Here is a 22,643-nt window from a genome sequence, read left to right as displayed (position 1 = left end):
GGGGCCGTGAGGGGCCGTGAGGGCTCCTGAGGGCTCCTGAGGGCGGGAGGCGCTCGGAGGGGTCGCGGGGAGGTGGGGAACGAGCAGGGTGCTGCAGGCAGAGAGTCTCGGCAAGGGGAGACCCCGCGGGGCCAAGATTCCCCAGCTGGAGCGTCTCCAGGCTGGAGAGCTCAGAGACATCACAGGTTCTTGAGGGGCAGGAGCCCGTCAGAGCTCGGGTGCTGTGGCAGCACAGGAGACACGGCTGAGGAGAGGCCTCAAAAGCCCCAAAGTGGCTCCAAGCGCCATGGAGAGAGACTTTGGACAAGGGCCTGAAGTGAGTGGACACTTCACACTGCCAGAGGGTGGATTTTGATTAAAGAAAGAAATTTTGCCCTTTGAGGGTGGTGAGGCCCTGGCACAGCGTACCCTGAGCAGCTGTGGCTGCCCAGTCCCTGGAAGTGTCCAAGGCCAGCTTGGACAGGGCTTGGAGCAGCCTGGGATGTGTCCCTGTCTGTGGGTGACGTTTAAGTTCTCCTCCAGCCCAGCCCAGTGTGTGATTTATGTTTACAGGTGTCCAGCACTGCCCGGATCCCTCAGGGTGACGCACCGGCTCAGGTTTCCAGACAGTGGCACCTGGTCAGGAGCGGGTGACCTGCTCTGGGAATGCGCCTGACTTCTGCGACAACACCATCATCCACATACCTAAAGAATGAAACAATGACTGAAAACATTCACACAGTGCCTGGGAGCAGATTTGCACAGATAGGAGCTTTATTTCACAAGAAAAAGTTGTAACTCAAATTTGATCTTACCAAAGGAGCCTCTGTTAATTTATCAGGTGTAAATTCCCTGTATCAGCTTTGAATATTAATTTCAGAAAAGTCAAATAATAGAGGAGGTGGGCAAAGTATACCCAGGAGTAAACTGCTGCCAGTTTCTATCAGCAGGGAAGTTTCTGCTCAGTGCAGAGGAGCTCTGGCTGTTTAATTCTGACCATCATCCAAGCAGCTTCCCCAGGAAAAACTTTAGAGTTGGGTTAATTTATTAAGAGTAAAAAAAAAAGCCAAAAGGTGGAGAAGCCCAAGTTTATAACTGCTTGAGGAAATTTCAGTGAGGCTCACATTTCCGAGTGCAGCAGAATTCTATGGAAACTTAAATTTTGCTTCTGTGTAGAGCAAAAAACCTGGGAAATTCACTACAAATCTTTTTTTTCTTTTGCATATTTCCCTTATAAGTAGTAACACAGTCATCTAACCAAGGTGTTACAGTCACTCTTTAAAAGGTTCAATGCAAATTAATTGAAAACGGGTAATTATTACCTTAGTTTGTTGCAAAGGTAGTTGCCACACACAGTTGTGGCCTCTGCAGCCTTTCCTCCCCATCTGGGGTAGAATTTCAACATCACAGCAAAACTTTATGAACTGAAGTTACTTCCCACATCCACAGAAATAAATTTTTGCAGGATCCAATTTGGACAGGCTGTTACTTTCATCTCCTAAGGCAGAGCTGTGTTCCCAGCATGGATGAAAGGGAATATTTTCAGGAATAAAATCCCCTGGGATTTTTGTAACCATGGTAACACATATAGATAGCAGGCCTGGTTCCAACCCGTGTTTTATTATTCCAGCAGTAAAGAACTGGATTCTATAAATAACCATCCTGGCCACTGGAATAAAGTACTGCTCTTTTGCTTTCCCATCAAAATAATTTTTTTTAATAAATTATTATATTCCTACAGTTAAAACATTCAGGATAAAGTGCCAAGATCAGTTCTGTGATCAGTCTAAGTGGGAAGTCTTGTTTCCTAAGCCACAGTGAGTGAGAAACGGAAGAGTATTCAGATATTTAATGAATACCAGATAAATATGAATATTTTTGTAATAATAAATTCATATTTCACTGCTGAATAAATAACAGAACTTAAGTGTGAAATAAAAATTAAAAAAATGAAAAACATCCCCATCAAATTTTCATGTGTTTTATTGAGGTGAACGTACACATGGTCCACATAGTCAATGAAAATAGTCATAAAATAATTTAAGAACTTGTGTTGAAAGGTATTAGCAGCACCATCGGTATTGGAATAGCAGAAAACACATTTCAGGAGGGGAGTGATGCCTGGATAAAATGCCATCATTTGGAACAGGGGATGGGAATGGCTTTGTTGGATGCTCTGGGGAGTTGGAGTTTTTAAAACACACTTTTTTTGCTAAATATTTTTGACGATTATTGTTACAAAAAATACAACTAAATAAGATACTGCATAGTATTTTAATTAACATAAAATCAACACTGAGGTGTGTAAAGCAAGACTCAAATCTCTGCTTCCACATACATTTCATTTCTGAGTAGAGAAATCTAAAATTTAAAACCAAAATATAGACCTAGTGTATTCTCTAAAAGACACACCTTAGGTGGAACGTATCAGACTACGAAAATACATATCTTCCATTCTGTTTAATAATTTACTTTAGTTAAAAAGTTGTGAAATTCTCCTCACGAGAAGCGTATACAAATTGATGACTTTAGTAAATTAACAAAAAGGATTATTTTACTTTTTGTTTTTGTTTTGCTTTTTTTTTTTTAAAACAAGGCTTAGCCCCGCCCTAACAATTATACAAGGAAGAAAAGAGACTACATTTATATGAAGGAATACAAATTTACACACATTTTACAGTGACTTATACCCTACACATCTACAAAATTCACAGTTATAATACAAGCAAGTACAAGGCTGGGATAAAGCTGTCGGATACCAAAAAAGTTCCTACTTTAAAAAAAGATCAACGGGAAGAGCTTCCAAGTGTCGCCGGGCTGGCGGAGCTCCGCGGGGCAGCAGGGGAGGCTCAGCACACGCACACGGCTTTCCTGGGCGGGTGGAACAGGGAGCTGCTGAGCTTCTTCTGCCCGCGGAGGCTGCGCCGCATGGCCAGCCTGGCCGGGCTCCGGCGCTGCGGGGTGGCGGCTGCGCCCTCGCCCGGGCCCCGGGCCAGCCCCCGCCTCGGCTTCTTCAGCGCCGGGCCCGAGTTGGATTCCTCCAGTGTCCGCTTAAAGCTGCCCGGGGGCGTCCTCTCCGCGTCCCGCGCCTTGCCCTGGCCGTTAGGGGACACCTTCAAGCCTTTTTGGTCCGTGCCTGAGTTGGCCGAGTTGGAAGGGGAGAGGCTGACTGACAAACCATTGCTGTAGGATTCCTGTAGCCTCAAAGCCAGGGCTTTGCTGCACTTCTCCTCCTGGGGGGCTGAATCCTTCGGGGTTCCCCCTGAGGAAGGTAAATTGCTTTTGGCGATCTCGTTTGGCAGCTCCAGGTATTTTTCTGAGAGCATGTTGCTGTGCAGGAGGGGAGGAATGGGCTCGGCAGAGTTCAGTCTTGGCCAGGGGTCATCTTCTACGAGCTGAGGGAAAAGGAAACAAAAATACTTAAGCATAAATATAATCATAGAATCACAGAATGATTTGGGAAGGGACCTTCAAGATCACTTTGTTCCAAACTCTGCCATGGGTGCAGACACCTTCCGCTATCCCAGCTTGCTCCAAGCCCTGTCCCACCCAGCCTTGGACACTTCCAGGGACAGACTTCATCCTATGAGGGTAGAGACAGTGTGTGGTACTTTCAGAATTCCCCTAAACCTTATCAAAGGTAGGAAAACCCTACTCCAAAGCAGTCTCATCTTCTCTTGAGAGGTGGAAACAATTCCGACTGGGGATGTGAACTGCAGCTGTAGAACACTGAGGGATCTGCAGGCAGCTGCTGGGAATTGAGGGGGAAAGCAGTGCCTGTAACCTGTGCAGCATTTCCAGCTCTCACACAGGACTTCCCTCCATCAGACACCGACAGAGGCACTGCTCTCTGATTGATGCATGGTCAGTGGCCAAAGAGCAGAGAGAGGCTCCTGACCTTTGTCATGTTCAGCACTCTCAGTTACTGCATAACCAGGTTATCAGGGCTGGACAAACTCCTCCTCAGAGCTGCCCACAGACAGGGGCAGTGTCAGACACAGCCATCTGAAAATACTCCTGTTTGCTGGGCAAAGTTACACTTTTTGCTGCCTATGGATCCCTCAGGGCACATCCAGCCCCTGGGAAGCACAGTCAGTCAGGTCCCAAGAGCCAGGCACTTCCTAAACTCTGACCCTCACCTCTTCTGCAGCCTCTGAGAAGGGTTTTTGCCTTATTCTCAGTTTTACCAACAGGAAAATGGGGACAATACTTGCTCTCACTATCCACAGGGGGATTATGAAAATTAGTGTTTATGCAGTGCCCTGAAGATAGGAATTCTGACCTTATTAAAGATTTAATTGTGAAGAAGTCCCTGGTTACTTGGCGAGTCCTTCAAAAGGAAATTTCAAGGCCACACCACACACCCTCAGTGGAAGGCAAATGGCAGTTATTATTTTAAGAAAATCATGTGCTGGAAACTGAAATGCACACAGCTGAATCAGGCAGGGACAAGTCTCAGGTGAATAAACAGATGCTTCTGAAGCCATAACCCAACAACTGCAGGTTTAATAAAATGCACTCTGAAAGAAAAGACAATCGGGACTGTTCCCAGCATTCACACTGGTTTTCCACTCCTCTGTGGCTCCCCATGTGTAGACAAAACCATTTAGATAACATTCCTTTACTACATTTAACAACACAAGAGGGAAGACCTTTGTGAATGGAATTTTAAAGGTTATTCTTCATCTCGGTTCCTGCAGAACCCAGAAGGACACCAGATCACACACACAGAGCAGCTCTGGCAATGCTACTTCGGCTGCTCAATTTAATTTCTGACACTGTGTCAAATAAAACTCAGTTTTATGGTTTTTATTGTGCAAGACATTTAATGTTGTGGCTCTTTTCCCCACCACCTCCTGCTGGTGCAAACAGCTGAGACTGAACAAGGCTTTGGAAGCCAAGGAAAGGCAGCGGATGGGACTGCTGGAGAGTGATGTAACAGAACAGGAAAAATAAACCACAAATCACCAATTGAATTTCTCAGCAATCCAATCAATCTTCCTCACTGGCCTCAGGAATACTGGAATTAATTCGGTATTAGTAATTGCTGCCAGAAGGATAAGCAATTAAGAAATACTTTTGTTTAATTAAGAAACTTTGGTCTCCATTTATTTCCAAATTAATTGTTTTGGCAGGTAGCAGCTGTCAGGCATCAAGGCCATCTCTACTTCCCTCACAGAAACTGTGATTGAAAATTTTAGGAGCACTTAAATTTAATTTTGTTTCCTCAAGATTTTGCTAGGTTGAAAGCTCTTTTTATGGATTTTGCTCCACTAGATGAAAGGGGAGGAGACAAAGCTGAAGCTTGCCATTTTATTAGCAGCTTGTTTCTCCCAAGGGAATGTTTAAAACTCCCTTTCTAATTTCTGCTTTCTTTTCCTTTGCCCAAAGGACAATTATCTGAAGATTCTGCAGAACATCAAAGGACAGTGACTTAAATCAGGAGCAGCTGGTAATTACTGAAACAAACAGCCACTCATAACTACACTCCAGTTCTTAGAGGGGGGGAAGAAAAACCACAAAACAACAAAACAAAAACCCTCTGAAGAGCTCTGCTTTATGTTAACAACCCAAACTTGCAGCCTCCAGAAAGACCTTATGTTATGATGTCTCTGCCTCCAACAAAGAACATCAAATCAACCAAAGGAAGATAATGAGATCTCCCAGTACAGAAAGAAAATGTTCTTTACAGCAACATGTGTTGGAGCAAATTAACCTTAAAAAAAATAAAATAAAAGCCCAACACCACCACAACCAAACAAACCCAAATCAAAGCACACCCTGCCAGGAACAGGTTCACAACCTGCAATCCCTGGGCTGGGCAAGCTACACAAGCACCTGGCAAGGCAGGAAGAGAAACTGCAGCCCAGCCTTCATTTCTAAGAGGGTGTGTTGGATGGTTTCTTTTTTATACCTCTAATCCCCACTCTGGTTCCTCTCTGTCTCAAATCGCTGCCTTGAATTTTGGGGAGGATCTCAGAAAACTTACTTTAAAAAACAATGTAAGTCAAGGTTTGTAAAGTAACACTTCTAATTTCTTCCATGTTAGGGAGGGAGCACAGATCAACAACTACCAATAAACAACCAGCAGCAATTCTGAAAATTCATACATTGGAACACCAAAGGCAGAGTGTTAAAGTCTTATAAGAAACATTGTTAAAAGTTGGTCCAGTCCTCCAAACCTTTGCAGGTGGAAGTATTGAGGATAAGTTATAACTGTAGCTTCCTCAGAATATCCAAAGCTGGGAGAAACCCTCAAGGGGGTCTTGGAATGGCAACACGTTTACTGAGCCAAGCCCAGTAATAGACTGTCTAGACATACACAGTAAAAATTCAGAATTAAGAATAGCAACATTAAACAGTGAGATTTTGACATGTCAGGAGTTTCTAGGAGCACTCCCCAGTCTCCAGCAATGTTCTGATTGCCCCAGGGAGCTGGGGGAGGCAGAAGGGGGCACAGAGAGCCCTTACCTTGAGGGGGGGCGTGCAGCAGCGGGAGGGGGTGAGGCTGCTGGCATCAGGGCTGCTGTAGCTGGGCCCCTCGGCCAGGTTGAGCACCAGCTCCTCGTCGCCGTCCCAGCGGCCGCGCTCGCGCAGGGGCGCGATGCAGATGACGATGGCGCTCGTGTTGTCCGCCCGCAGCATCCGCTGCCTCCAGCGGCCCAGCGCCCGCCCCACCAGCATCCGGGCACAGGACTGCCTGGCCTCGCCCTGGGGACACAGGGGATGTCACACAGAGCCACCACAGAGCCACCACACACAGCCACCAGCATCCTGGGGACACAGGGGATGTCACACAGAGCCACCACAGAGCCACCACACACAGCCACCAGCATCCGGGCACAGGACTGCCTGGCCTCGCCCTGGGGACACAGGAGAAGTCACACAGAGCCACCACACACAGGGACACAGAGCCACAGGGGCAGCCACCACACACAGCCACCAGTATCCACATGCAGGACTGCCACACCCCCCGAGGACACACAGGGGACACAAAGTGTCACAGAGGGCTGGCAAACAGAGCCATCACAGAAGGCATCACACAGGGCCACCAGCATCCAGGCACTCACCCTCGGGACACACAGGGACACAGGGCATCATGCAGAGCCATCACATGGGGCCACCACACAGAGCCATCACACAGGGCTGGCACCCAGAGCCACCACGTCACCACAAGGCACCTCCATGCCACACACGTTCCTACAAACCATGCCCCAAAGCACCTCCAGAAATACCAATTCAAACACATCTTCCTTCTTAAATCCACCTTTAAATCAGCTTGTGGTATATTCCACATACACACAGGGCTTTAAACAGAGTAAATAGCTTGTAACACAGCAGTAGCTTGTGGTAGGTTGGAACACAATCTACAGTCCTCCCAAAGTCCCTCATGGGGTTTGCAGAGTGTTTACTCTCTGATGCTCCAATATCAATTCTCAACTGTTTTGTAAAATAAATCAGAGAGTAATTTAATTCAGTCTAAACACTCTACATTATGATATCCACCTTAATGTGAAATAAATTTAATGTTCAGACAGCATTTTGTGTAACTTCCTTAGAGAAGAAACTCATTATCTCCTTTATTACTCACAGACAACACCCTACTAGTCAAATCGCCTCAAAACACAAAGCAAATAATTTAAACTATGTTAACACCCATGTTATTTAACATCAGCCACATTGTAACAACTTTTAAGTTGTGGCAAAACCATCAATCTGCCTAAAACCCCGCCAACTCTGTGGGGTACTTTTCATCCCTACCAGACTGAACAATTTTTAGAGGTAACAAAGATGAAATTTCCACACTGACTTCTGGCCACTGCTCTCACCATGAAATATTTCTTCTCCTCGTGATCCTGGCACATGGAGATGGCATCCTGAGGCGGGATCATGTTCCAGAGCCCGTCACTGCCAAGGATGATGTATTTGTGCTTCTGGGGATCAATGGTGTGCACACTGGTGTCGGGCTCGGGGGACACAACAAATTCCCCACTGTAGAAATCGTAGCTCCAGAGATCACCTGGCAAAGCAGAAAATGGGTTGGAATTGTTATGTAACACATGAGAAACCTCACTCCTGGAAAATAGAGAAAAATGTTCCTTCCCAGGAAAACCATCACCATCAGCCTTGAGTCACCAGCAGGAACGTAAAGAAATTCCAGCCCAGTCATTGCTCAGCTGCTGCCACCTTCTAATCATATTTAAACTAAACCAAGCTGTAATCAGAGGTCTTCTGCTCTCTAAAAACAAGTACTTGTGGAAAAAGGAAGAATTAAACAGATTAATACCTATAAAACGGTGAAACCTCAACCACTCTTCAAACTAAAATCTATCAGAATTAATCGAGTTCTCCTTAAACAGAAGTAAAACCTTGCTTTGTTGATCCCACACCAAATGTGCAAATATCTGTGTGTGCAGCTGCCATGGGGAAGAGACAAAGGAAAAAGCAAAGGAGAAGACTGAAGCCTTTTCCCTGTTAAAATTCCCATTGCCATTTCCTTTTCCACAGCTCGAGCATCAGTGGCAAAGTGACTCGGGGCTCTCTGCAGCTGAACACCACGGGCCAAGTTTGGGAGCTGGAGAGAAGCCACAGGAACACAGGCACTGCCTGAGCTCCAGCAGGAAGGCAGCAAATGAGAGCTCAAGCCTCTCCCCAGGACGGCCTCATGCAGGGAACACTTCTATTTTTAAATCCCTCTCACTGTGTGAATGAGTTTGGGGTCACCTCACCAGAAACAAAGCTGAGCAATGCATCTGAGTGAAATCATCCCCTGGTTCGAGAGCTCCAAACCACCCTCAAAGAAAAACCACTCCAGCAGAAAAACGCATTTCCATATCCATTTATTTCAATTCTATTTATCAAGCATACTTGAAAAATTAAAAACCTTTTCTAAGGCTAGGCCTTCAAATCAAGAATAATTTGCCCTAACAACTCCTTTTAAAATTGATTTCCATGTTCACAAACAGCTTCCTGTAGTGATAAGCAACAAAAAGTAACATTATTACTTGCACGCACTGGTTACATTTTTCTGTGCAGAACACACAGCTTTAAAAGCAGAAATTAATTAAAATGTCAGAGCTGAACAGCAAACAGAAGCTCAGAAACTCAAGAGTAAAGGTTTTGTCAGGCTCTTCCTTTGCTTTTTGCCGGACAAAGCCTGGAGCTTCTTCCACATCCATCAGCACCCTTTTAAAGACAATAAATAAGCTTTTTGTCTTCCTCCTTGTCTCCATTAGCTTTGCCTTAAGCTATCAAGCAGTTGAAAAGACTTTTCCAGAAGCAGGAAAGGGAATACTTCAACTCAATTACCCCACTCCACCGCAGCCCATCCTCATTAAAGCCCCGATTCTCCCTGGCCGCAGCAGCCCCACAAGCACATGCTGCTAATGAGCGCTAATTAAAAGCCAAGCCTGCTCCTACAGAGGTGCACTCGGCTGCCACAGGCTCCCGACGAAGCCAGCTGGCAGCGAGATCAAAATAAATAGTGTAACATGAGAGCTGAGCAATTATTGGATGTGAATTGCCACGGAAAGTCCTCCTGCACTCTGAGTTTCTCACATCGCTCTGTCACGGCTGCAGCAGGTAAAACAAACAAGAGCAGCATCAATTCCAATACATGGAATATCTGTGCACTGCAAATATCCATCTGCCACTTGGTTCATACTCGTGTAGGAGAAATGACAAAATGTTATTAGCTGAAACGGTTTTTTAATTAAAAATACTGTGCTGGGTAATAAAAATAACCTGATGTTCATTAATTTGGGCTCTTTAACACACTTGTCATCGTGTCCATCTGCTGCCCTTCCCGAGGAAGCAGCCAGGCAATGATCACACTGATTCCAGGGGAGTGCAGGAGGCTCCTCCCAGGGATAACTGGGAATATCACAGAGCTCACCAGGCCAGCTCCAAGGGTTTCAAACCTGCTGAAGGGCACAGAGTGACTCTCACAGACCCTTCCAACTCTGAGCCCAGCAAGGCCAACCCACCTCACGGGGTGGGGGACATTTTCATTTTTATTTAGTATTTTTTCCTGAAGGGCTGAGCTGCCCAGCCTAAAGCAAAGCTTTCCTGAGCCCCCTCCCTGCCCAGCTGGAGCTCAGCATCCCAGCAACACAAACCTGCAGAGGTGCTTCCCATGGCAGCCTCTGTCACAGCTCTGGGAAGGGACAAGGGAGAGGAGAGCAGCCAGAAAGCAGAGAACACGTTTCCCTGAGCATTTCAAAGTGCTCTGAAGTCTTTAATTGTGTTCCAAAGCAAGCAGACAGAGCAGTGCCCCTCTGGCAGCCTGGGAAGCTGGGATGTGCCAGAGGCTGGTGTTACAGGCTGCAATGCCAGGCTCTCAGGCTTCCATCTGGGAGCCAGACTATTTTTGTTCTGAATTAAAACCCAAACATTTACAAAACTCTTGACAAGCTTGTTTTTTAAAAACTTACACACTGGGAGAATTTCTTTCAGTGTGAGGTTTGCATATTTCTTTTCCAAACAACAACAAAAAAAACTTATTAATGTGGGGTTTTTTTATATCTTCCAGAAAAACCTGTTTTCTTAGTTCTGCTTCAAACCAGAATGATTTAGAGATCTACACTGCATCTTTCAAAATGAAATATATATTTGAAATCAGATACTAAAGGAACAGGAAACTAATTTAGCTGCCTGTAAGAATATATTAAATTATGCAGTTTCTCTTATCTGTTTACTGTTACCTTACAAAATACAACAACAAACCTACTTCTAAGTGCTGCCAGGGAAGTAATGGAAGTTACAAACAAAAGCACCCATCACGTAAAGTGGGCTGGACTGGATTAAGCCCAAAACCTTCTTAAGAGCAAAAGCATGACCCGAAATCACATAAATCAAGTCTTTCATTTCAGTTCCTGGAGATGCTGTTTTGCATATAAAAATAGCTTTTGGTTTCAATAGAGGAAAGAAAACTTTACTTTTATAACTCAATCCAAAATAAAACCCCAGTTTGATTAATCCCAGAGCTTTTTAAATCAAAGTTTTTCTCTACAAGGAGCCACAGGTGCTCTCACAGGATGTGTGCAACACACAGATCCTCAGAACAAAGCACACACTGCATTTGGCACAGCACATTTATTATTTTCTCTCAGGACTGAAGAAAATTGTACAAGTTACAGCAAGATATCCTGAGGACAAGAAAAGAATCCCAAATGTACCCCAAGTTTGTCTGGTTTTATAGAGATAAAACAGAAAAGCAATTATCAAAAGAAGCTGGAAATTGCTGTAAATACAACTTATATAATTCCATGTAATTCAGGTTCATGGCCTACAATGGAGCAGGGAGGAAAAACTGAGTGGCAGCTGTGCCCACTCTGTTTGGTAATTCAATTTTTAAAGCAGTTAAATGCACATAAACAGCCCTAAAATCTTACACAGGAATTTCCTCAGATCATTTGAGGTCAGCCATAGCCTCTTCTCCAGGATTTATGGCATGTGCATTCAGAGAGCTTCACAAAACACTCCTGGCACCCAGTCAGTTGTTCTGGAAAACAGCTTCCCTATCCCTGTCAATGATTCCTGCAGCAGTTCCACGTGGATTCCCTGTTCTGGTACAGAACTGCTCCTAGAGGGCAGCAGGAAATTCCTGTTCTTGGGAAGAGTCAAACCTCCATGGTGGAGGCTGCTCCACCTGAAATACAGTGGTGAGTTTATTATATTCCTACATAAAAAACCAGGGAAAGCAGAGTTCATGTTCCCACAGGAGGGAGTGGTTGAACTAACGGGCTCCTGGCTCAGGTTTCATCATTCATTTATTTAAACACCCCCAAAAATGCCCCAGCAGTGCCAGGCAATCCCTCACCACAGATTCATGAGCACCTATTACGAGGCAAATTAGTATTAAAAAAAAAAAAGTTCTCATTGCCCAGAAAAGATCAGCAGAAGTAGATGTGAAAACACAAAATTCTGCTACAGCTTAAAATGGTTTATGAGAAGACACAGAAACCTGCTGGGTACATTAAAGCAGCTTACAGATGCTTTACAGGGACAGCAGAAAGACAAAATATTCCTGACTTGTTATGGGGCTATAAATAAATTAAGCATTATTTAAATACAGCCACTGTGCATTCCACAAATGCTAATTTCAGGGCAGAAGGGCACTTCTGACAATCAGAACAGGAAAGGGTATGTCAACAAAATTAATCTGGCCACAAGGATTTCCTCTGCACCAGGATTTTGTGCTGGTTGAATGCAACTTTTCCACAGTGCTTTATTCTTATTTCCAAAAACCTTTCCTGAACTCCTAAGAGTACACTAGAGTTAAAGAGTGGGGGATGAGACTACATCAAAATCTTTTAAAGTGTTGTAAGAGAGAGACACTTAAAACAGCCCCTATGATCTAAATTTTAGGGGTTTTAATCAGATCATCTCCCCCATTCCAAATATAATAAATTCCCAACTCTAAGTTTCTCTGTTGAGAGATTCTTGTCCTGCTAAAAATTTTTATCCAGGTTGGGACCAGGAGGTCCCAGGAGGGGAGTCTGGTCCCAGCATGGGGTTTGAGCTTTCAAATCCAGGAATTGATGAGAGATAGGTGTTCCCAATTTTTGGGCCTGAAAACTCTCCAGTAATCCTCTCTCCAAGCACTTGATGGAAGAGAATGGACTGGGGGCTAACAAATGCATGGTTCCTTGAATTCCCATCTGCACACAAACCCCAGCCAAATCCTTTTGTTCAGCTTGCTGGGAGCAATCAGATCAAAAGCCAGTGAGCTCTTTAGACAGGCAACAAACTTGCAACCACAGGAACAAAAGATGCATCAAAATGAAGTGTCCACATTTGGCAGTCCAGGAGGAACACCTCCCCTGTCCTGCAGGAGGGAACAACAGGGATGTGCTGCTCAGGGCATGAAGGGTTTTTTGCTACTCATCTATTAACTCCAAGGGATTTACTCAAACTCTCCAGTCAGTTCTCCTAACTACAAAAAAAACTCTATCCTACCTGAAAAGTGACACATAAAAACTTCCAGATACTGAGATAAAATCCTTAAAATTAAAATTCTTATTTTTCAGGCACCTGTAACGCCTTGCTTGACACACTGCTGCATATTCATTATCTGCAAAATTCTCCTTAACTCTGGACAAATCCCAGTGTCACAGCCATTCCTGCCTGTGAAATAAGACACAGCAAGGCTCTGGAATGATCCAGAGCCTGGTGCCAGAACAGCCTGTCCCCATGGGCACTGCCAGCTGACCCAGGAGCACTGACAGCACTGCCTCGGGCCTGCCAAGCTGCCAGCACGGAATCACAGCTCTCACAGGTAACAACCACAATCCCATCAAATCAAACCTACTCTGGGGGTGTCTGCATAGAAGATTCTTCACTGCACAAAGGGGAAAAGCATGAGCAGCCAAAGATTGGCATTCTGCAATGGAATTTAAGGAGAAAAATGACCAGAAACACTAACACTCAGGGGTAAGAGATACCAAATAATTCAATTAAGAAGTACTTCCCAAAAAAACATTAATCACAAGTTCTCTAGTCCTGCATTATCCCTTTCTGTCCTTGGAATGAGGTGTTCCTCAGACAGTTTCTCATTTCTAGTGCTCCCATAAAGGCAAGTTATTGTTGAACAGATTTGACTTTCATCCCATTCTATGCCAAATCTAAAAAAAAGATTCTCCACAAAAGAAAGACAGAAGCAATTCATACACCATCCAGCAAAACTTCATTTCTGCTGCAAATGAAAATGTACAAGCCCCTGTGTGTCTCCAGGAGAGAGCACATTTATCTCTTCCTCACTGAGATAATGGGACTGTAATTTTTGACTAGTTGGTGGTAAAATTAAATCTCATCCTTGTAGAGCTGACACTGAAAACCCTGCAAGTTATAAGTCACATTCTTCTCTCCCCAGTTAGTGTTATTCAAAAAGTGCAATATTATTGTATTAAAAACACTTTAAAGGCACAGACTTTGAGAAGGCAAGTGAGGAGACCCCTCTAAATTCTGTGTTCTGGCAAATGCAGGGGGTAAATCAGGGCTCAGGGGACTCACCGAGGGCTCTGGCCACGGCCAGGAAGGGGATCTGGTCGATGACGGTGCTGCGGCGCACGGGGCCGTTGTGGGTCAGCCGGGGCCTCTTCCACACCACACGGTTCACACCAGACTTATTGATCACACTGGAAGCACCAGAGAGGGCAGAAGTGAGGAACAGGAATGAGGAAGTTGGTGTCAATGAGGCAAAAACAGTTAAATATGCAAATGTGGAGGTAATAACGATGGCACTCGGCACAAGCAAGCGTTTCCAAACACACAATTACACTCTGACAGTTTCATATAAAACCAGGGGGAAATGTGAGAGATGAAGGGCAGAAGAAAATAAAAGGCATGGTAACAAAGACCTGGAAGAAATTCTGGCTGGTTACAACATGTGCAGGAGTGTCTTCATCTGTCAGAGACAGAGCAGAACTGGATTTGCCTCCCTCAGATGAGGGTGATCAACATCACCTCAGTCAGGTGTAAATTCCACACAGTTCCTCCTTCAGTCTTCTCCATCTCCCAAAGTTTGGCTGCACAGAGCAGCACGGCACAGTTGAAACAACAGAAAAGAAAGGAGCAGCCTCCTGAAAGGGTTTACTTAGTGGGAGGAACACCAACAGGAGGCAGACACAAAAGAGAATTGTCCTAGGCTGACGTCTGCAGGAAGCAGGAGACAGGAGAACAGCTCTGCATTTGCATGTGAACACCTGCTCTGAGGCACTGAGCACTGGTTCAGCTCTCCCAGATGGCACTGGAGGGTCAAAGGAGCTACAGAGTAAATAACTCTGCAGAGTGTCAAACAGGGAAAAGAAGAACGAGTATGAACCATCAAGGAATAAGAAACCAGGAGCTAGCAAAGCTTGGTCCCAACAAAGTTAGGAACTGGATACTTGAAAGTTCCTTTCATCCAAAGAAGAGGCATTGGTAATTAGAAACTGAGCAGCTCTGGAACAGCCTCAAGATTCCTCATGCTGAAGCCATTCAAGATGCACTTCCTGACACTTCAAAGGCCTTAACAACAAGGGCATGTTCAGCTCCATCCAGAGCACGGCAAAGTCACAAACACCACATCCTAAAACTTGATCTCATCCACTTGTACAACTAATGACCACACAGAGCTCACTTTAGTCACTATTGGAAAGAAAACCTCATCCCACATTCAGACTGTCACTGGGAAAACATCATTTTAATGGAAGAGTCCCTCATGCTCTCTCATGAACCGTTCCCAGTTTGCTCTTGTGAAAGACAAATCATTCCCAAGCAGAGCTGCACAGTTCCACCTCACTCCTACCACCTGCCTCACAGCCAGCCTGGGAGAAACAGGAGGAATGCCAGTAAAAATAAAAAATGTAGAATTAACCATTCCTGTAGATACTAAGTCTCATGGAATGCTTCTTTGAACATTCAGAAACTTCCAATCTCTGAGAAACATCTTGAAACCCACAGCAAGACTGCAGGTTACCCCTCCTGCAAAAGAGCCCCAGATCAACTCCCACCTGCCAGAGACACAAATATCTGAAGGTTAATGGGCTGACAGGGCTCCCAAATGAATGATGTCAGCAGGAAAACCTTCAGTGATCCCTGCTCCGAGGAGGAAACCGTGCCCATCCATCTGGTGTGGCACCAGGAGGACACAGAGCTCCCAGATCCCAGCCCTGGGGGCTGTCTCCAAACATTTGTGCCACCTGAGAGAGCCCTGCCTGCTCCCCCTCTCCCCCAGGGAACACACACCCACCCCAGCTCGGGTGTGCCAACATCTGCCAGCTCCCACCAGGGAAGGAAGGAATGGCTCCTGGAAAGACAGGTGCTAAACTGTGGTGTTGAAGCAGCAAAGGCAGGATTGTGTTTCAAATCCAGGATTTTTCTCATGTTCCCTAAGCAGAAGATTTGAGGAGCCTATTCAACAGCTGCCATTGTCATCTCAGGGACAATACAGAGTGCCTGAGAAATGAGAGCATCGTGACAAGCTGGATAGTCCAGACCTCACATCATTTTACCTATGTGAAAAGGCAATTTTCCCAGCCTGCAGGTTCTTCAGGATTTAAAGGAAAATAGGCCAAAAATGAAGATCTCTGCTTGCAAAAAGTTGTTGGTGAACATTTAGAACTGTAACCAGCCCTCAGCTGCATGATCCAACAGGAAATTAAAATTCTGGATATACCATAAACCACTATAACAACAGATCCCTGTAATTTATTCTCCAATAAGCTGTAAGGAAAATTAAGTGGACAAAAGAGAAACAGCTCATAGAGATTCAGCTCCTTGTGTGCCCTCCCACAACAAGCTCCAACTTAGCTCAGTGAAAGCAGACAAACCTACCTGCCCCCAAGGCCTTCAATTCTCTCCCTTTCTTTGGGAAGTTCTGGCTTGTGGTCCTGTGTCACCTCCACAGCTCTCACAAAGTCATCCTTGGGATCATCCTGGACCCCCAGCACCACTCCCGAGTCACCCACGTGGGCCACAAACATCTTAGAGCCGCGGATGATCACCACGCTGGCCGTGGTCCCCGACGTGCTGGGCAGGCCTGTCATGGTCTTGGGCCACTCTGCTGCAAGGAGAAACGAGGCAAAAAGCAGACAAAAAGCATAGGTTTAGTTCTGGGGAACTGGGAATATCTTGAAGGGTGTCTCAGAGGTTTGTGAGATGCTACAACCAGTGATTTACTCTTCACTTTCCTGTCTGAAGTAGTAGAAATGTTCTAACTTCAGTTATTTTGTCTGGATATCTGATCGGCAGTCAGGATTTGTGGACATTCCTGATCCCCTTGGAAGGGAGAAAAACTGCTGTTTTATTTTCATAGGCTGAACAGCAACACTTTGTGCTGAATTCTCAAGTGTTTTACTCACATTTCCCTTTGGAGGACTGAATAATTCAGACCAGCTATCTCAGTATGCTCTCCTTAAATTCTACAGGAGATATCCCTGGAATTCAGAGTAATAACACAACTACACCTGGTCAGGGAAATCTTTCTCAACTGCTTTGCCCTCAAACCACTTCTATGAACTTGCTGTTACACTACTCTCTCCAGTTACATCCAACCCAAATTTCTCTTTCATGCCTTCCCTATTTTTTGTGTCTACACACACAAGTTCATCTTCTCCCCAAACTGCACAAATTGACTGAGACAACACCCCCACGGAGCCAGCCCAGCCACACCATCCTCCCCACCCCAGCACCCACCACAAGCAGCCTCAGCTCCCAGTTATCTGTTGACTCCAACTGTCAACAGCAACCTCATGTTTCTTCTTCGCTGCACCCACTCACGTCTTCAGACAAACTCCAAAGGGAGCCTCATCTCCCTGTCACATTCTATCTCCTGCACTTCACAAGTCAGGCTCACACAGCACAACACAAAAATTCCACTGTGACACAAGCTGTTTGCAGGAAATACCCAGCTCAGGCTGCCAAAGCACCGCATTCTCTATGGCACAACAAACACACAGCAAATAAACACATGAGGAAAGAAAAGGAAAACAGTTACACCTTACCCTCTGTGAAAACAGATATTTTAATATTCTAAAGCTTTAAACAGAATCAAAAAAATGAGGAACTAAAGTTCTAGTGCCATGAATGATGTTCAGGTGCCTGAGGGAAGAAGACATGGGAAAGAGCTGATGGAAAAGGAGAATTTGGAGAAGTAGAATTCACAGGCAGTATGAAGCTAGAAGCTGCATTTCCTCAGTGTGAGCTACCAAGACATCCAGCACAATTTAAACATTTAAGTTCCAACAGTTCTAGCTTTGTGTTCTTAATACTAAAACACATTTTCTCCCTAGGAGCAGCTTTATTTCAAGAACACAAACATTCAATCAGCTTATTGGAAGTACTTTGTCTGGCAGTTTTAACTGTGGATATTAAATCTAACACATTCCAAATGGAAAGCAAACAAGGGAGGGAGCCAAGTGGTAATGAGGACTTCAACCATGCACTTAACAGAAAACAAGCTGCAACTAATGAGTTTCTGTCAGTGTAACAACCTCTGAACAGCAATAAAATATATTAGAGAGTCAAATCAGTCTTTATGGGGATGGGAAGCAGAAAGAAGGAAATCACCCACTTGTGGGAGAAAGAATGATGCAGCAGCCTCAGATTTTAGGTTCAACAAAACCAGGAATTATCTGCCTGTCATCCAGAGACTGTAGTTCATGCCTTGCTCCTGTTCAGAGATAAGTATTAGATGCAGCCCAGCTCTCTTTGTAGAGATGGTGTCTCACCAGGAACCAGCAAAAGCATCAAGACTGCTGGGTCTTCTTCTGAGCTCAAGTATTAAAATCAAATCCATGGACCCAGGTCCTCCACGGATCAGAAGCACCAACAGCACATCTTTCTAAAACATTTCCCCCCCCTCTTCTTGAAAACCACTGCCCTTCACACTCAGCTTTGTAGCTTTGAACCCAACTCATTCCGTAGCTTCCAAATCAAAGTCTTACACCAGAAGATCTTCGGCATTTAGGGAATTTTATTACTACAGAATTAACACCAAAAATGATCACCAATGACAAATGGGAATTTTTCTGGTTTAGTTTTTCTGGTACTGCCATGATCAGTGCAGTTTGTGTCTATCAGGGGATACAGGGATGACTCCAGAACTTCTAACAACCATGAGAGCAGCCAACTACAAACTTCCCTTCCAACATCCAACTGGAAGCAATAAAGATTCCATCCTCCACCCCAAAATCCCAAACTATTCTCCCACACACTTCAAGACACCAGTCTCCATTTCGTGTCCAGAGTGTCACCAACACATGGTTAAAAAACTGCTTCACACGTGATAATACGGAAAATTATTGCCTGTCAGCAGAATCCACACTGGGACTCCACAAAAGGATGGGGTTATAAACCTGAGATAATGATGGGCTTGTCCCACAAAACTCGGGCTGTTAAGCACGTGCAGCAGGAATCAGGAGGAGCAAACATGCTCTGGAGTTTACTAAATAGCCAACCTCCAAGTGCCATCAAAGACTCCCAGCCAGAGCTGTGCTGTTTCTCACAATAATTGAAATTGCTTCCACAACCCCGGTGCTGTTTCCTAAACACCCATTACTAAACAGAGCTTCCTGCACTTTTCTCCTCCCTGCCTTCGGTGCTCACACAGAGTTCCAGTGACAAATAACACACCAGGGACACAACAGCGAGAAAACTGCACTCCTTATCTTCCCCCACCCCATGCCATCTCCCCCTGCTCACACATTTTGCTCCTTATCACCCAGCCCTGCAGCCCAGGAGGCCGCACACCCCATTGCCAAGGCTGTGGTCAAGTTCTGGTGCTTCTAAAATTCACACCCTTCCTTCTGTGCCCTCAAACTCACTGCTCCTTCCCCCATATCCCCTCAAGTATCTCACATTTGCACAACTTCTCCATTTTGCTATTCAAGAAAACGGAAAATGAAACTGTTTTCAAACTATAATTTCCCCGCCACACCTCTTGAATCACTTCGTTGAAAGCCCGGGCTGCTCTGAGTACAAATCTTGCTTTTCAGGTTTCCCTCCCGAGCCCAACTGTCACTGTCACTATTTTGGATCCAGTTTTACCGTGTTCCACACCTCCCTTCACATGCTGTATGCTGCTCTTGCTTTTTCTCTGAGGCTTTTGAATGCCTACGTGCATAAACAATACACACACATTCTACACATTCTATATAAACGACCACGTTCTAAGTCAGAACCTTCATCTTACAATGAAAAAAAAGCCATTCGTAAACTCAAACTACAGCCTCACAAGACCTCGGGGAGAAGGATGAGTCCAGGAATGATGACTGTCACTTGTCTGGGCATGCTCCTCTCCTCAACACTGCCTTATTTACGACCCTAACTTCTATGCTACTGCAATTAAACAAGCAATGCATACATAAATACATAATGATATATATTTAGATCAAAACCATCCTCAGGATACTTAGCGTGTTTTCTATTTTTTCAGGGACACTGCGTATTCCCCCACGCTCGCACAGGAACGAGTTATAAACCAGCCACATTCCAATCCCTCCATCAGGACTCACAAAAACAGTCGGATGCACCGTTAGGGAAAAAAACACCGGTCCCGGATCATCTCGGTTTATTAAAATTACTTTTTTGTTCCTTTTCATGAAGCAAGAGAAATCTAAGGGGGAGTTCAGTGCGATTACCCAAGCCAACACGATGAAGACCTTGCCAATGAATCGCATTTGGAAATCGACGCGCAACACACTGAAAACAAACTGCAGCCCTACCATCGCATCATTCCCAACTACGTAACACAACAGCGTGTCCTAGCCCTGTGTTTACATCTTTCTTCTCCCAGCGTGCCCTCCAGTTTTTCTCTTGTTTTCCCGAATTACTCGGCTCAGCGGGCGGGACGCCGTGCCGCGCTCTGCCGCGATTCCCGGCGCGGGGATGGCAGCGATGGAGGGAGGGAAGGAGGGAGGGAAGCACCCACAATAGTGCGGGAGAGGGGGAGGAAAAGGCGGCGGGGAAGCGGCGCGGGCAGGGGCAGCGGAGCCCGCGGAGGTTCCGCGGCGGGCGCTGGCACTTACGCAGCTTTTTCCACATGGCGCGGTGGCAGGCGATGAAGCCCTTGCGCAGGGCCGCGCACACCTCGGCCGGCTCCGCCGAGCAGAAGCCCTTCTGCTTCTTGATGAAGCCCCACAGGTTCTCCCGGGCGAACTGGGCCGCCTCCCGCCCGCCGTGCCCGTCGCACACGGCGAAGAAGGCGACGGAGCGGCGCGGCCGCCGCCCGGAGCCGGAGCCGGGGAGCTGCGCCCCGTCCTCGGCCGCCCGCGGGGTCCCCCCCCGCCGCCGCCCGCTCTCGGCCGGGGGCTCGGCGGCGCCGGGGCCTGCGGGCGCCGCTCCGCCTTTGTGCGCCCCGGCCGGCGGCGGCTCGGGCTCCACCACGATGTGGGTCACGTCCTCCATGTATTTCCTGCCGCCCTGGTCGGAGAACACGCTCACCCCGAGCGCGTACGGCCCCTCCATGGGGAGAAGGGGGAGCGGCTCCGCGCGGCGGTCCCGCCGCTGCCGGCCCGCCGACGACTATTGCTGGTGGCGGCGGCGCTCGGGCATGTCCGCGGCGGCCCCGGCCGCTCCCGCTGCCGCTCCCCGCCGGAACGGGAACGGGCCCGGCCCGCCCAGCGCCCCCTGCCGGCCCCGCCGCGGCGGAAGGGGCGGCGGGCGCGGCCCGGGCCCCGCGGCGCCCCCTGCGGCCGGCGGGCGGGAGCGCAGCGGCGCGGAGATCCCGGAATCGCGACAGAGCCCGGCCGGGACGGGACCCACCGGGACCCCTCCGGGAGCCCACCGGGAGCCCACCGGGACCCCTCCCTCCGGCCCTGCTGCTGGCCCTGCGCACACACCCCGACGATCCCGGCCTGGGCATCCCTGGCAGCGCTGTCCGAACCTTCCTGGGGCTCCGGCAGCCTCGGGGCCGTGCCCGGTCCCCGGGGAGCGCGGGCAGCGCCCGCACCCTCCGCGGGAAGAGCCTTGCCCTGATCCCCGCCTAAACCTCCCCCGACTCGAGTTCAGGCCGGTCCCTCGGGCTCTGCCGCTCCGCTCGCCCTCACGAGGAAGGTGCAGAGAGCCGGGAGTGTCCCCCGGGTCACCGCACGACACGCACTCCAAAAAGGCTTCACCGACCTCAGCACCGCAAGCAGGATGCAGAACTGGAAGCACAAGATTCCCCCCCTTGCTCCAGGAACCCGCTGGTTGTTACTCAGCCCTCCCGTCCCTCCCTGCTCCAGAAAGCCCGCGGTTACTCAGACCCCCATCTTTCCCTGCTCCTTGCTTTCATCCCTGTTTTCCCATTTGATTCCCGCCAATGACTCCTCTGGAATTACACTTTCCCGCACCGTTTTATGCTCATGACCATTAAAGACGTTTCCTTCACGCTGGAGGGGTTTGTGCATTTCATTTTTATAGCTGAAATTCCAGACATTGTTTTACTGCCAGCTCCCAGAGCCCTTTCTCCCTACAGAGAAAACCACCACGGAATTTTGCAAAAATACTTCCCTGGAGATAATTGTTTGGCTTAAGGACTGCAAGCCCTTTGGATTTCCTTCCATCAACCACATTAAAGTCAGCAGTATTTAAAAAATAAAAAATGTTTCAAGAAAGCTTTGGATTCCTGGAGCACCGAGGGATTTGCAAACCTGTTACAACCATTAAGGAATTAATCCACACTAATCCAATCAGGTAACGATCCCTTCCTACTTTACAGGTGTTTAAACCCTCAGATCAATCACCAGATCATCAACCCCAATATAGAATTGCTTTAAAAATCTGACCATGAAGATTCATTATGATATTTTATGCAAGTATGTTGGACATTTCAACACTGTCTAAAGGAGACAAAGACTCATTTGAGCTTTATGCAAGCCGAGACATCGCAGTGTAACACCATTTCACTCTTAATTAACATAAAAACCATGGACAGGACACATCAGTTGTGTCTTAGGCTGCAATGCAAGATGTAACCAAGTCTGTATTCCATTGTCAGCTGTTAAAACCAGGAGGGGCAGCGTTCTTTATCCCTTCCATGACCCATCCCAAGTAACTCCAGGGAGAAATCTTCTGTCAATATGCCATTGAGTGTCCCTGCACGACTGATAAAATCCCATCATCCCAGTGGGAGATGCTCCACCAGGGGACGAACCAAGCATTCCTACCTGGATATATCTGAGACCTGGAACACCACAGGG

General features: G+C 46.8%; 1 protein-coding gene across 1 annotated transcript; it reads right to left on the bottom strand.

The window, feature by feature from the left end:
- Positions 1-1,944: 1,944 nt before the first annotated feature.
- On the bottom strand, positions 1,945-21,064 carry PPM1D (protein phosphatase, Mg2+/Mn2+ dependent 1D). Its single transcript, XM_058854356.1, has 6 exons — positions 20,490-21,064; positions 16,297-16,525; positions 13,993-14,117; positions 7,809-7,999; positions 6,451-6,690; positions 1,945-3,374 (listed from the first exon to the last, which is right to left on the bottom strand). Exons 1-6 carry the CDS (start codon positions 20,926-20,928, stop codon positions 2,829-2,831), a joined length of 1,770 nt encoding a protein of 589 aa, XP_058710339.1. The 5' UTR covers positions 20,929-21,064; the 3' UTR covers positions 1,945-2,828.
- Between the last annotated feature and the right edge of the window lie 1,579 nt (positions 21,065-22,643).

This window comes from Poecile atricapillus, chromosome 21, assembly GCF_030490865.1.
Source record: "Poecile atricapillus isolate bPoeAtr1 chromosome 21, bPoeAtr1.hap1, whole genome shotgun sequence".
Classification (NCBI taxonomy): Eukaryota; Metazoa; Chordata; class Aves; order Passeriformes; family Paridae; genus Poecile; species Poecile atricapillus.
Note: the sequence above shows the minus strand (reverse complement) of the source record. Positions and strands in the feature narration are given on the sequence as shown.

Coding starts and splice junctions, on each gene's coding strand:
- PPM1D (XM_058854356.1), bottom strand. CDS start 20,928: ATGGAGGGGCCGTACGCGCTCGGGGTGAGCGTGTTCTCCGACCAGGGC. Junction 16,526..20,489: donor CGCCATGTGGAAAAAGCTGC/GTAAGTGCCAGC, acceptor TTCTCCTTGCAG/CAGAGTGGCCCAAGACCATG. Junction 3,375..6,450: donor GCTGCACGCCCCCCCTCAAG/GTAAGGGCTCTC, acceptor CTTTTCCCTCAG/CTCGTAGAAGATGACCCCTG.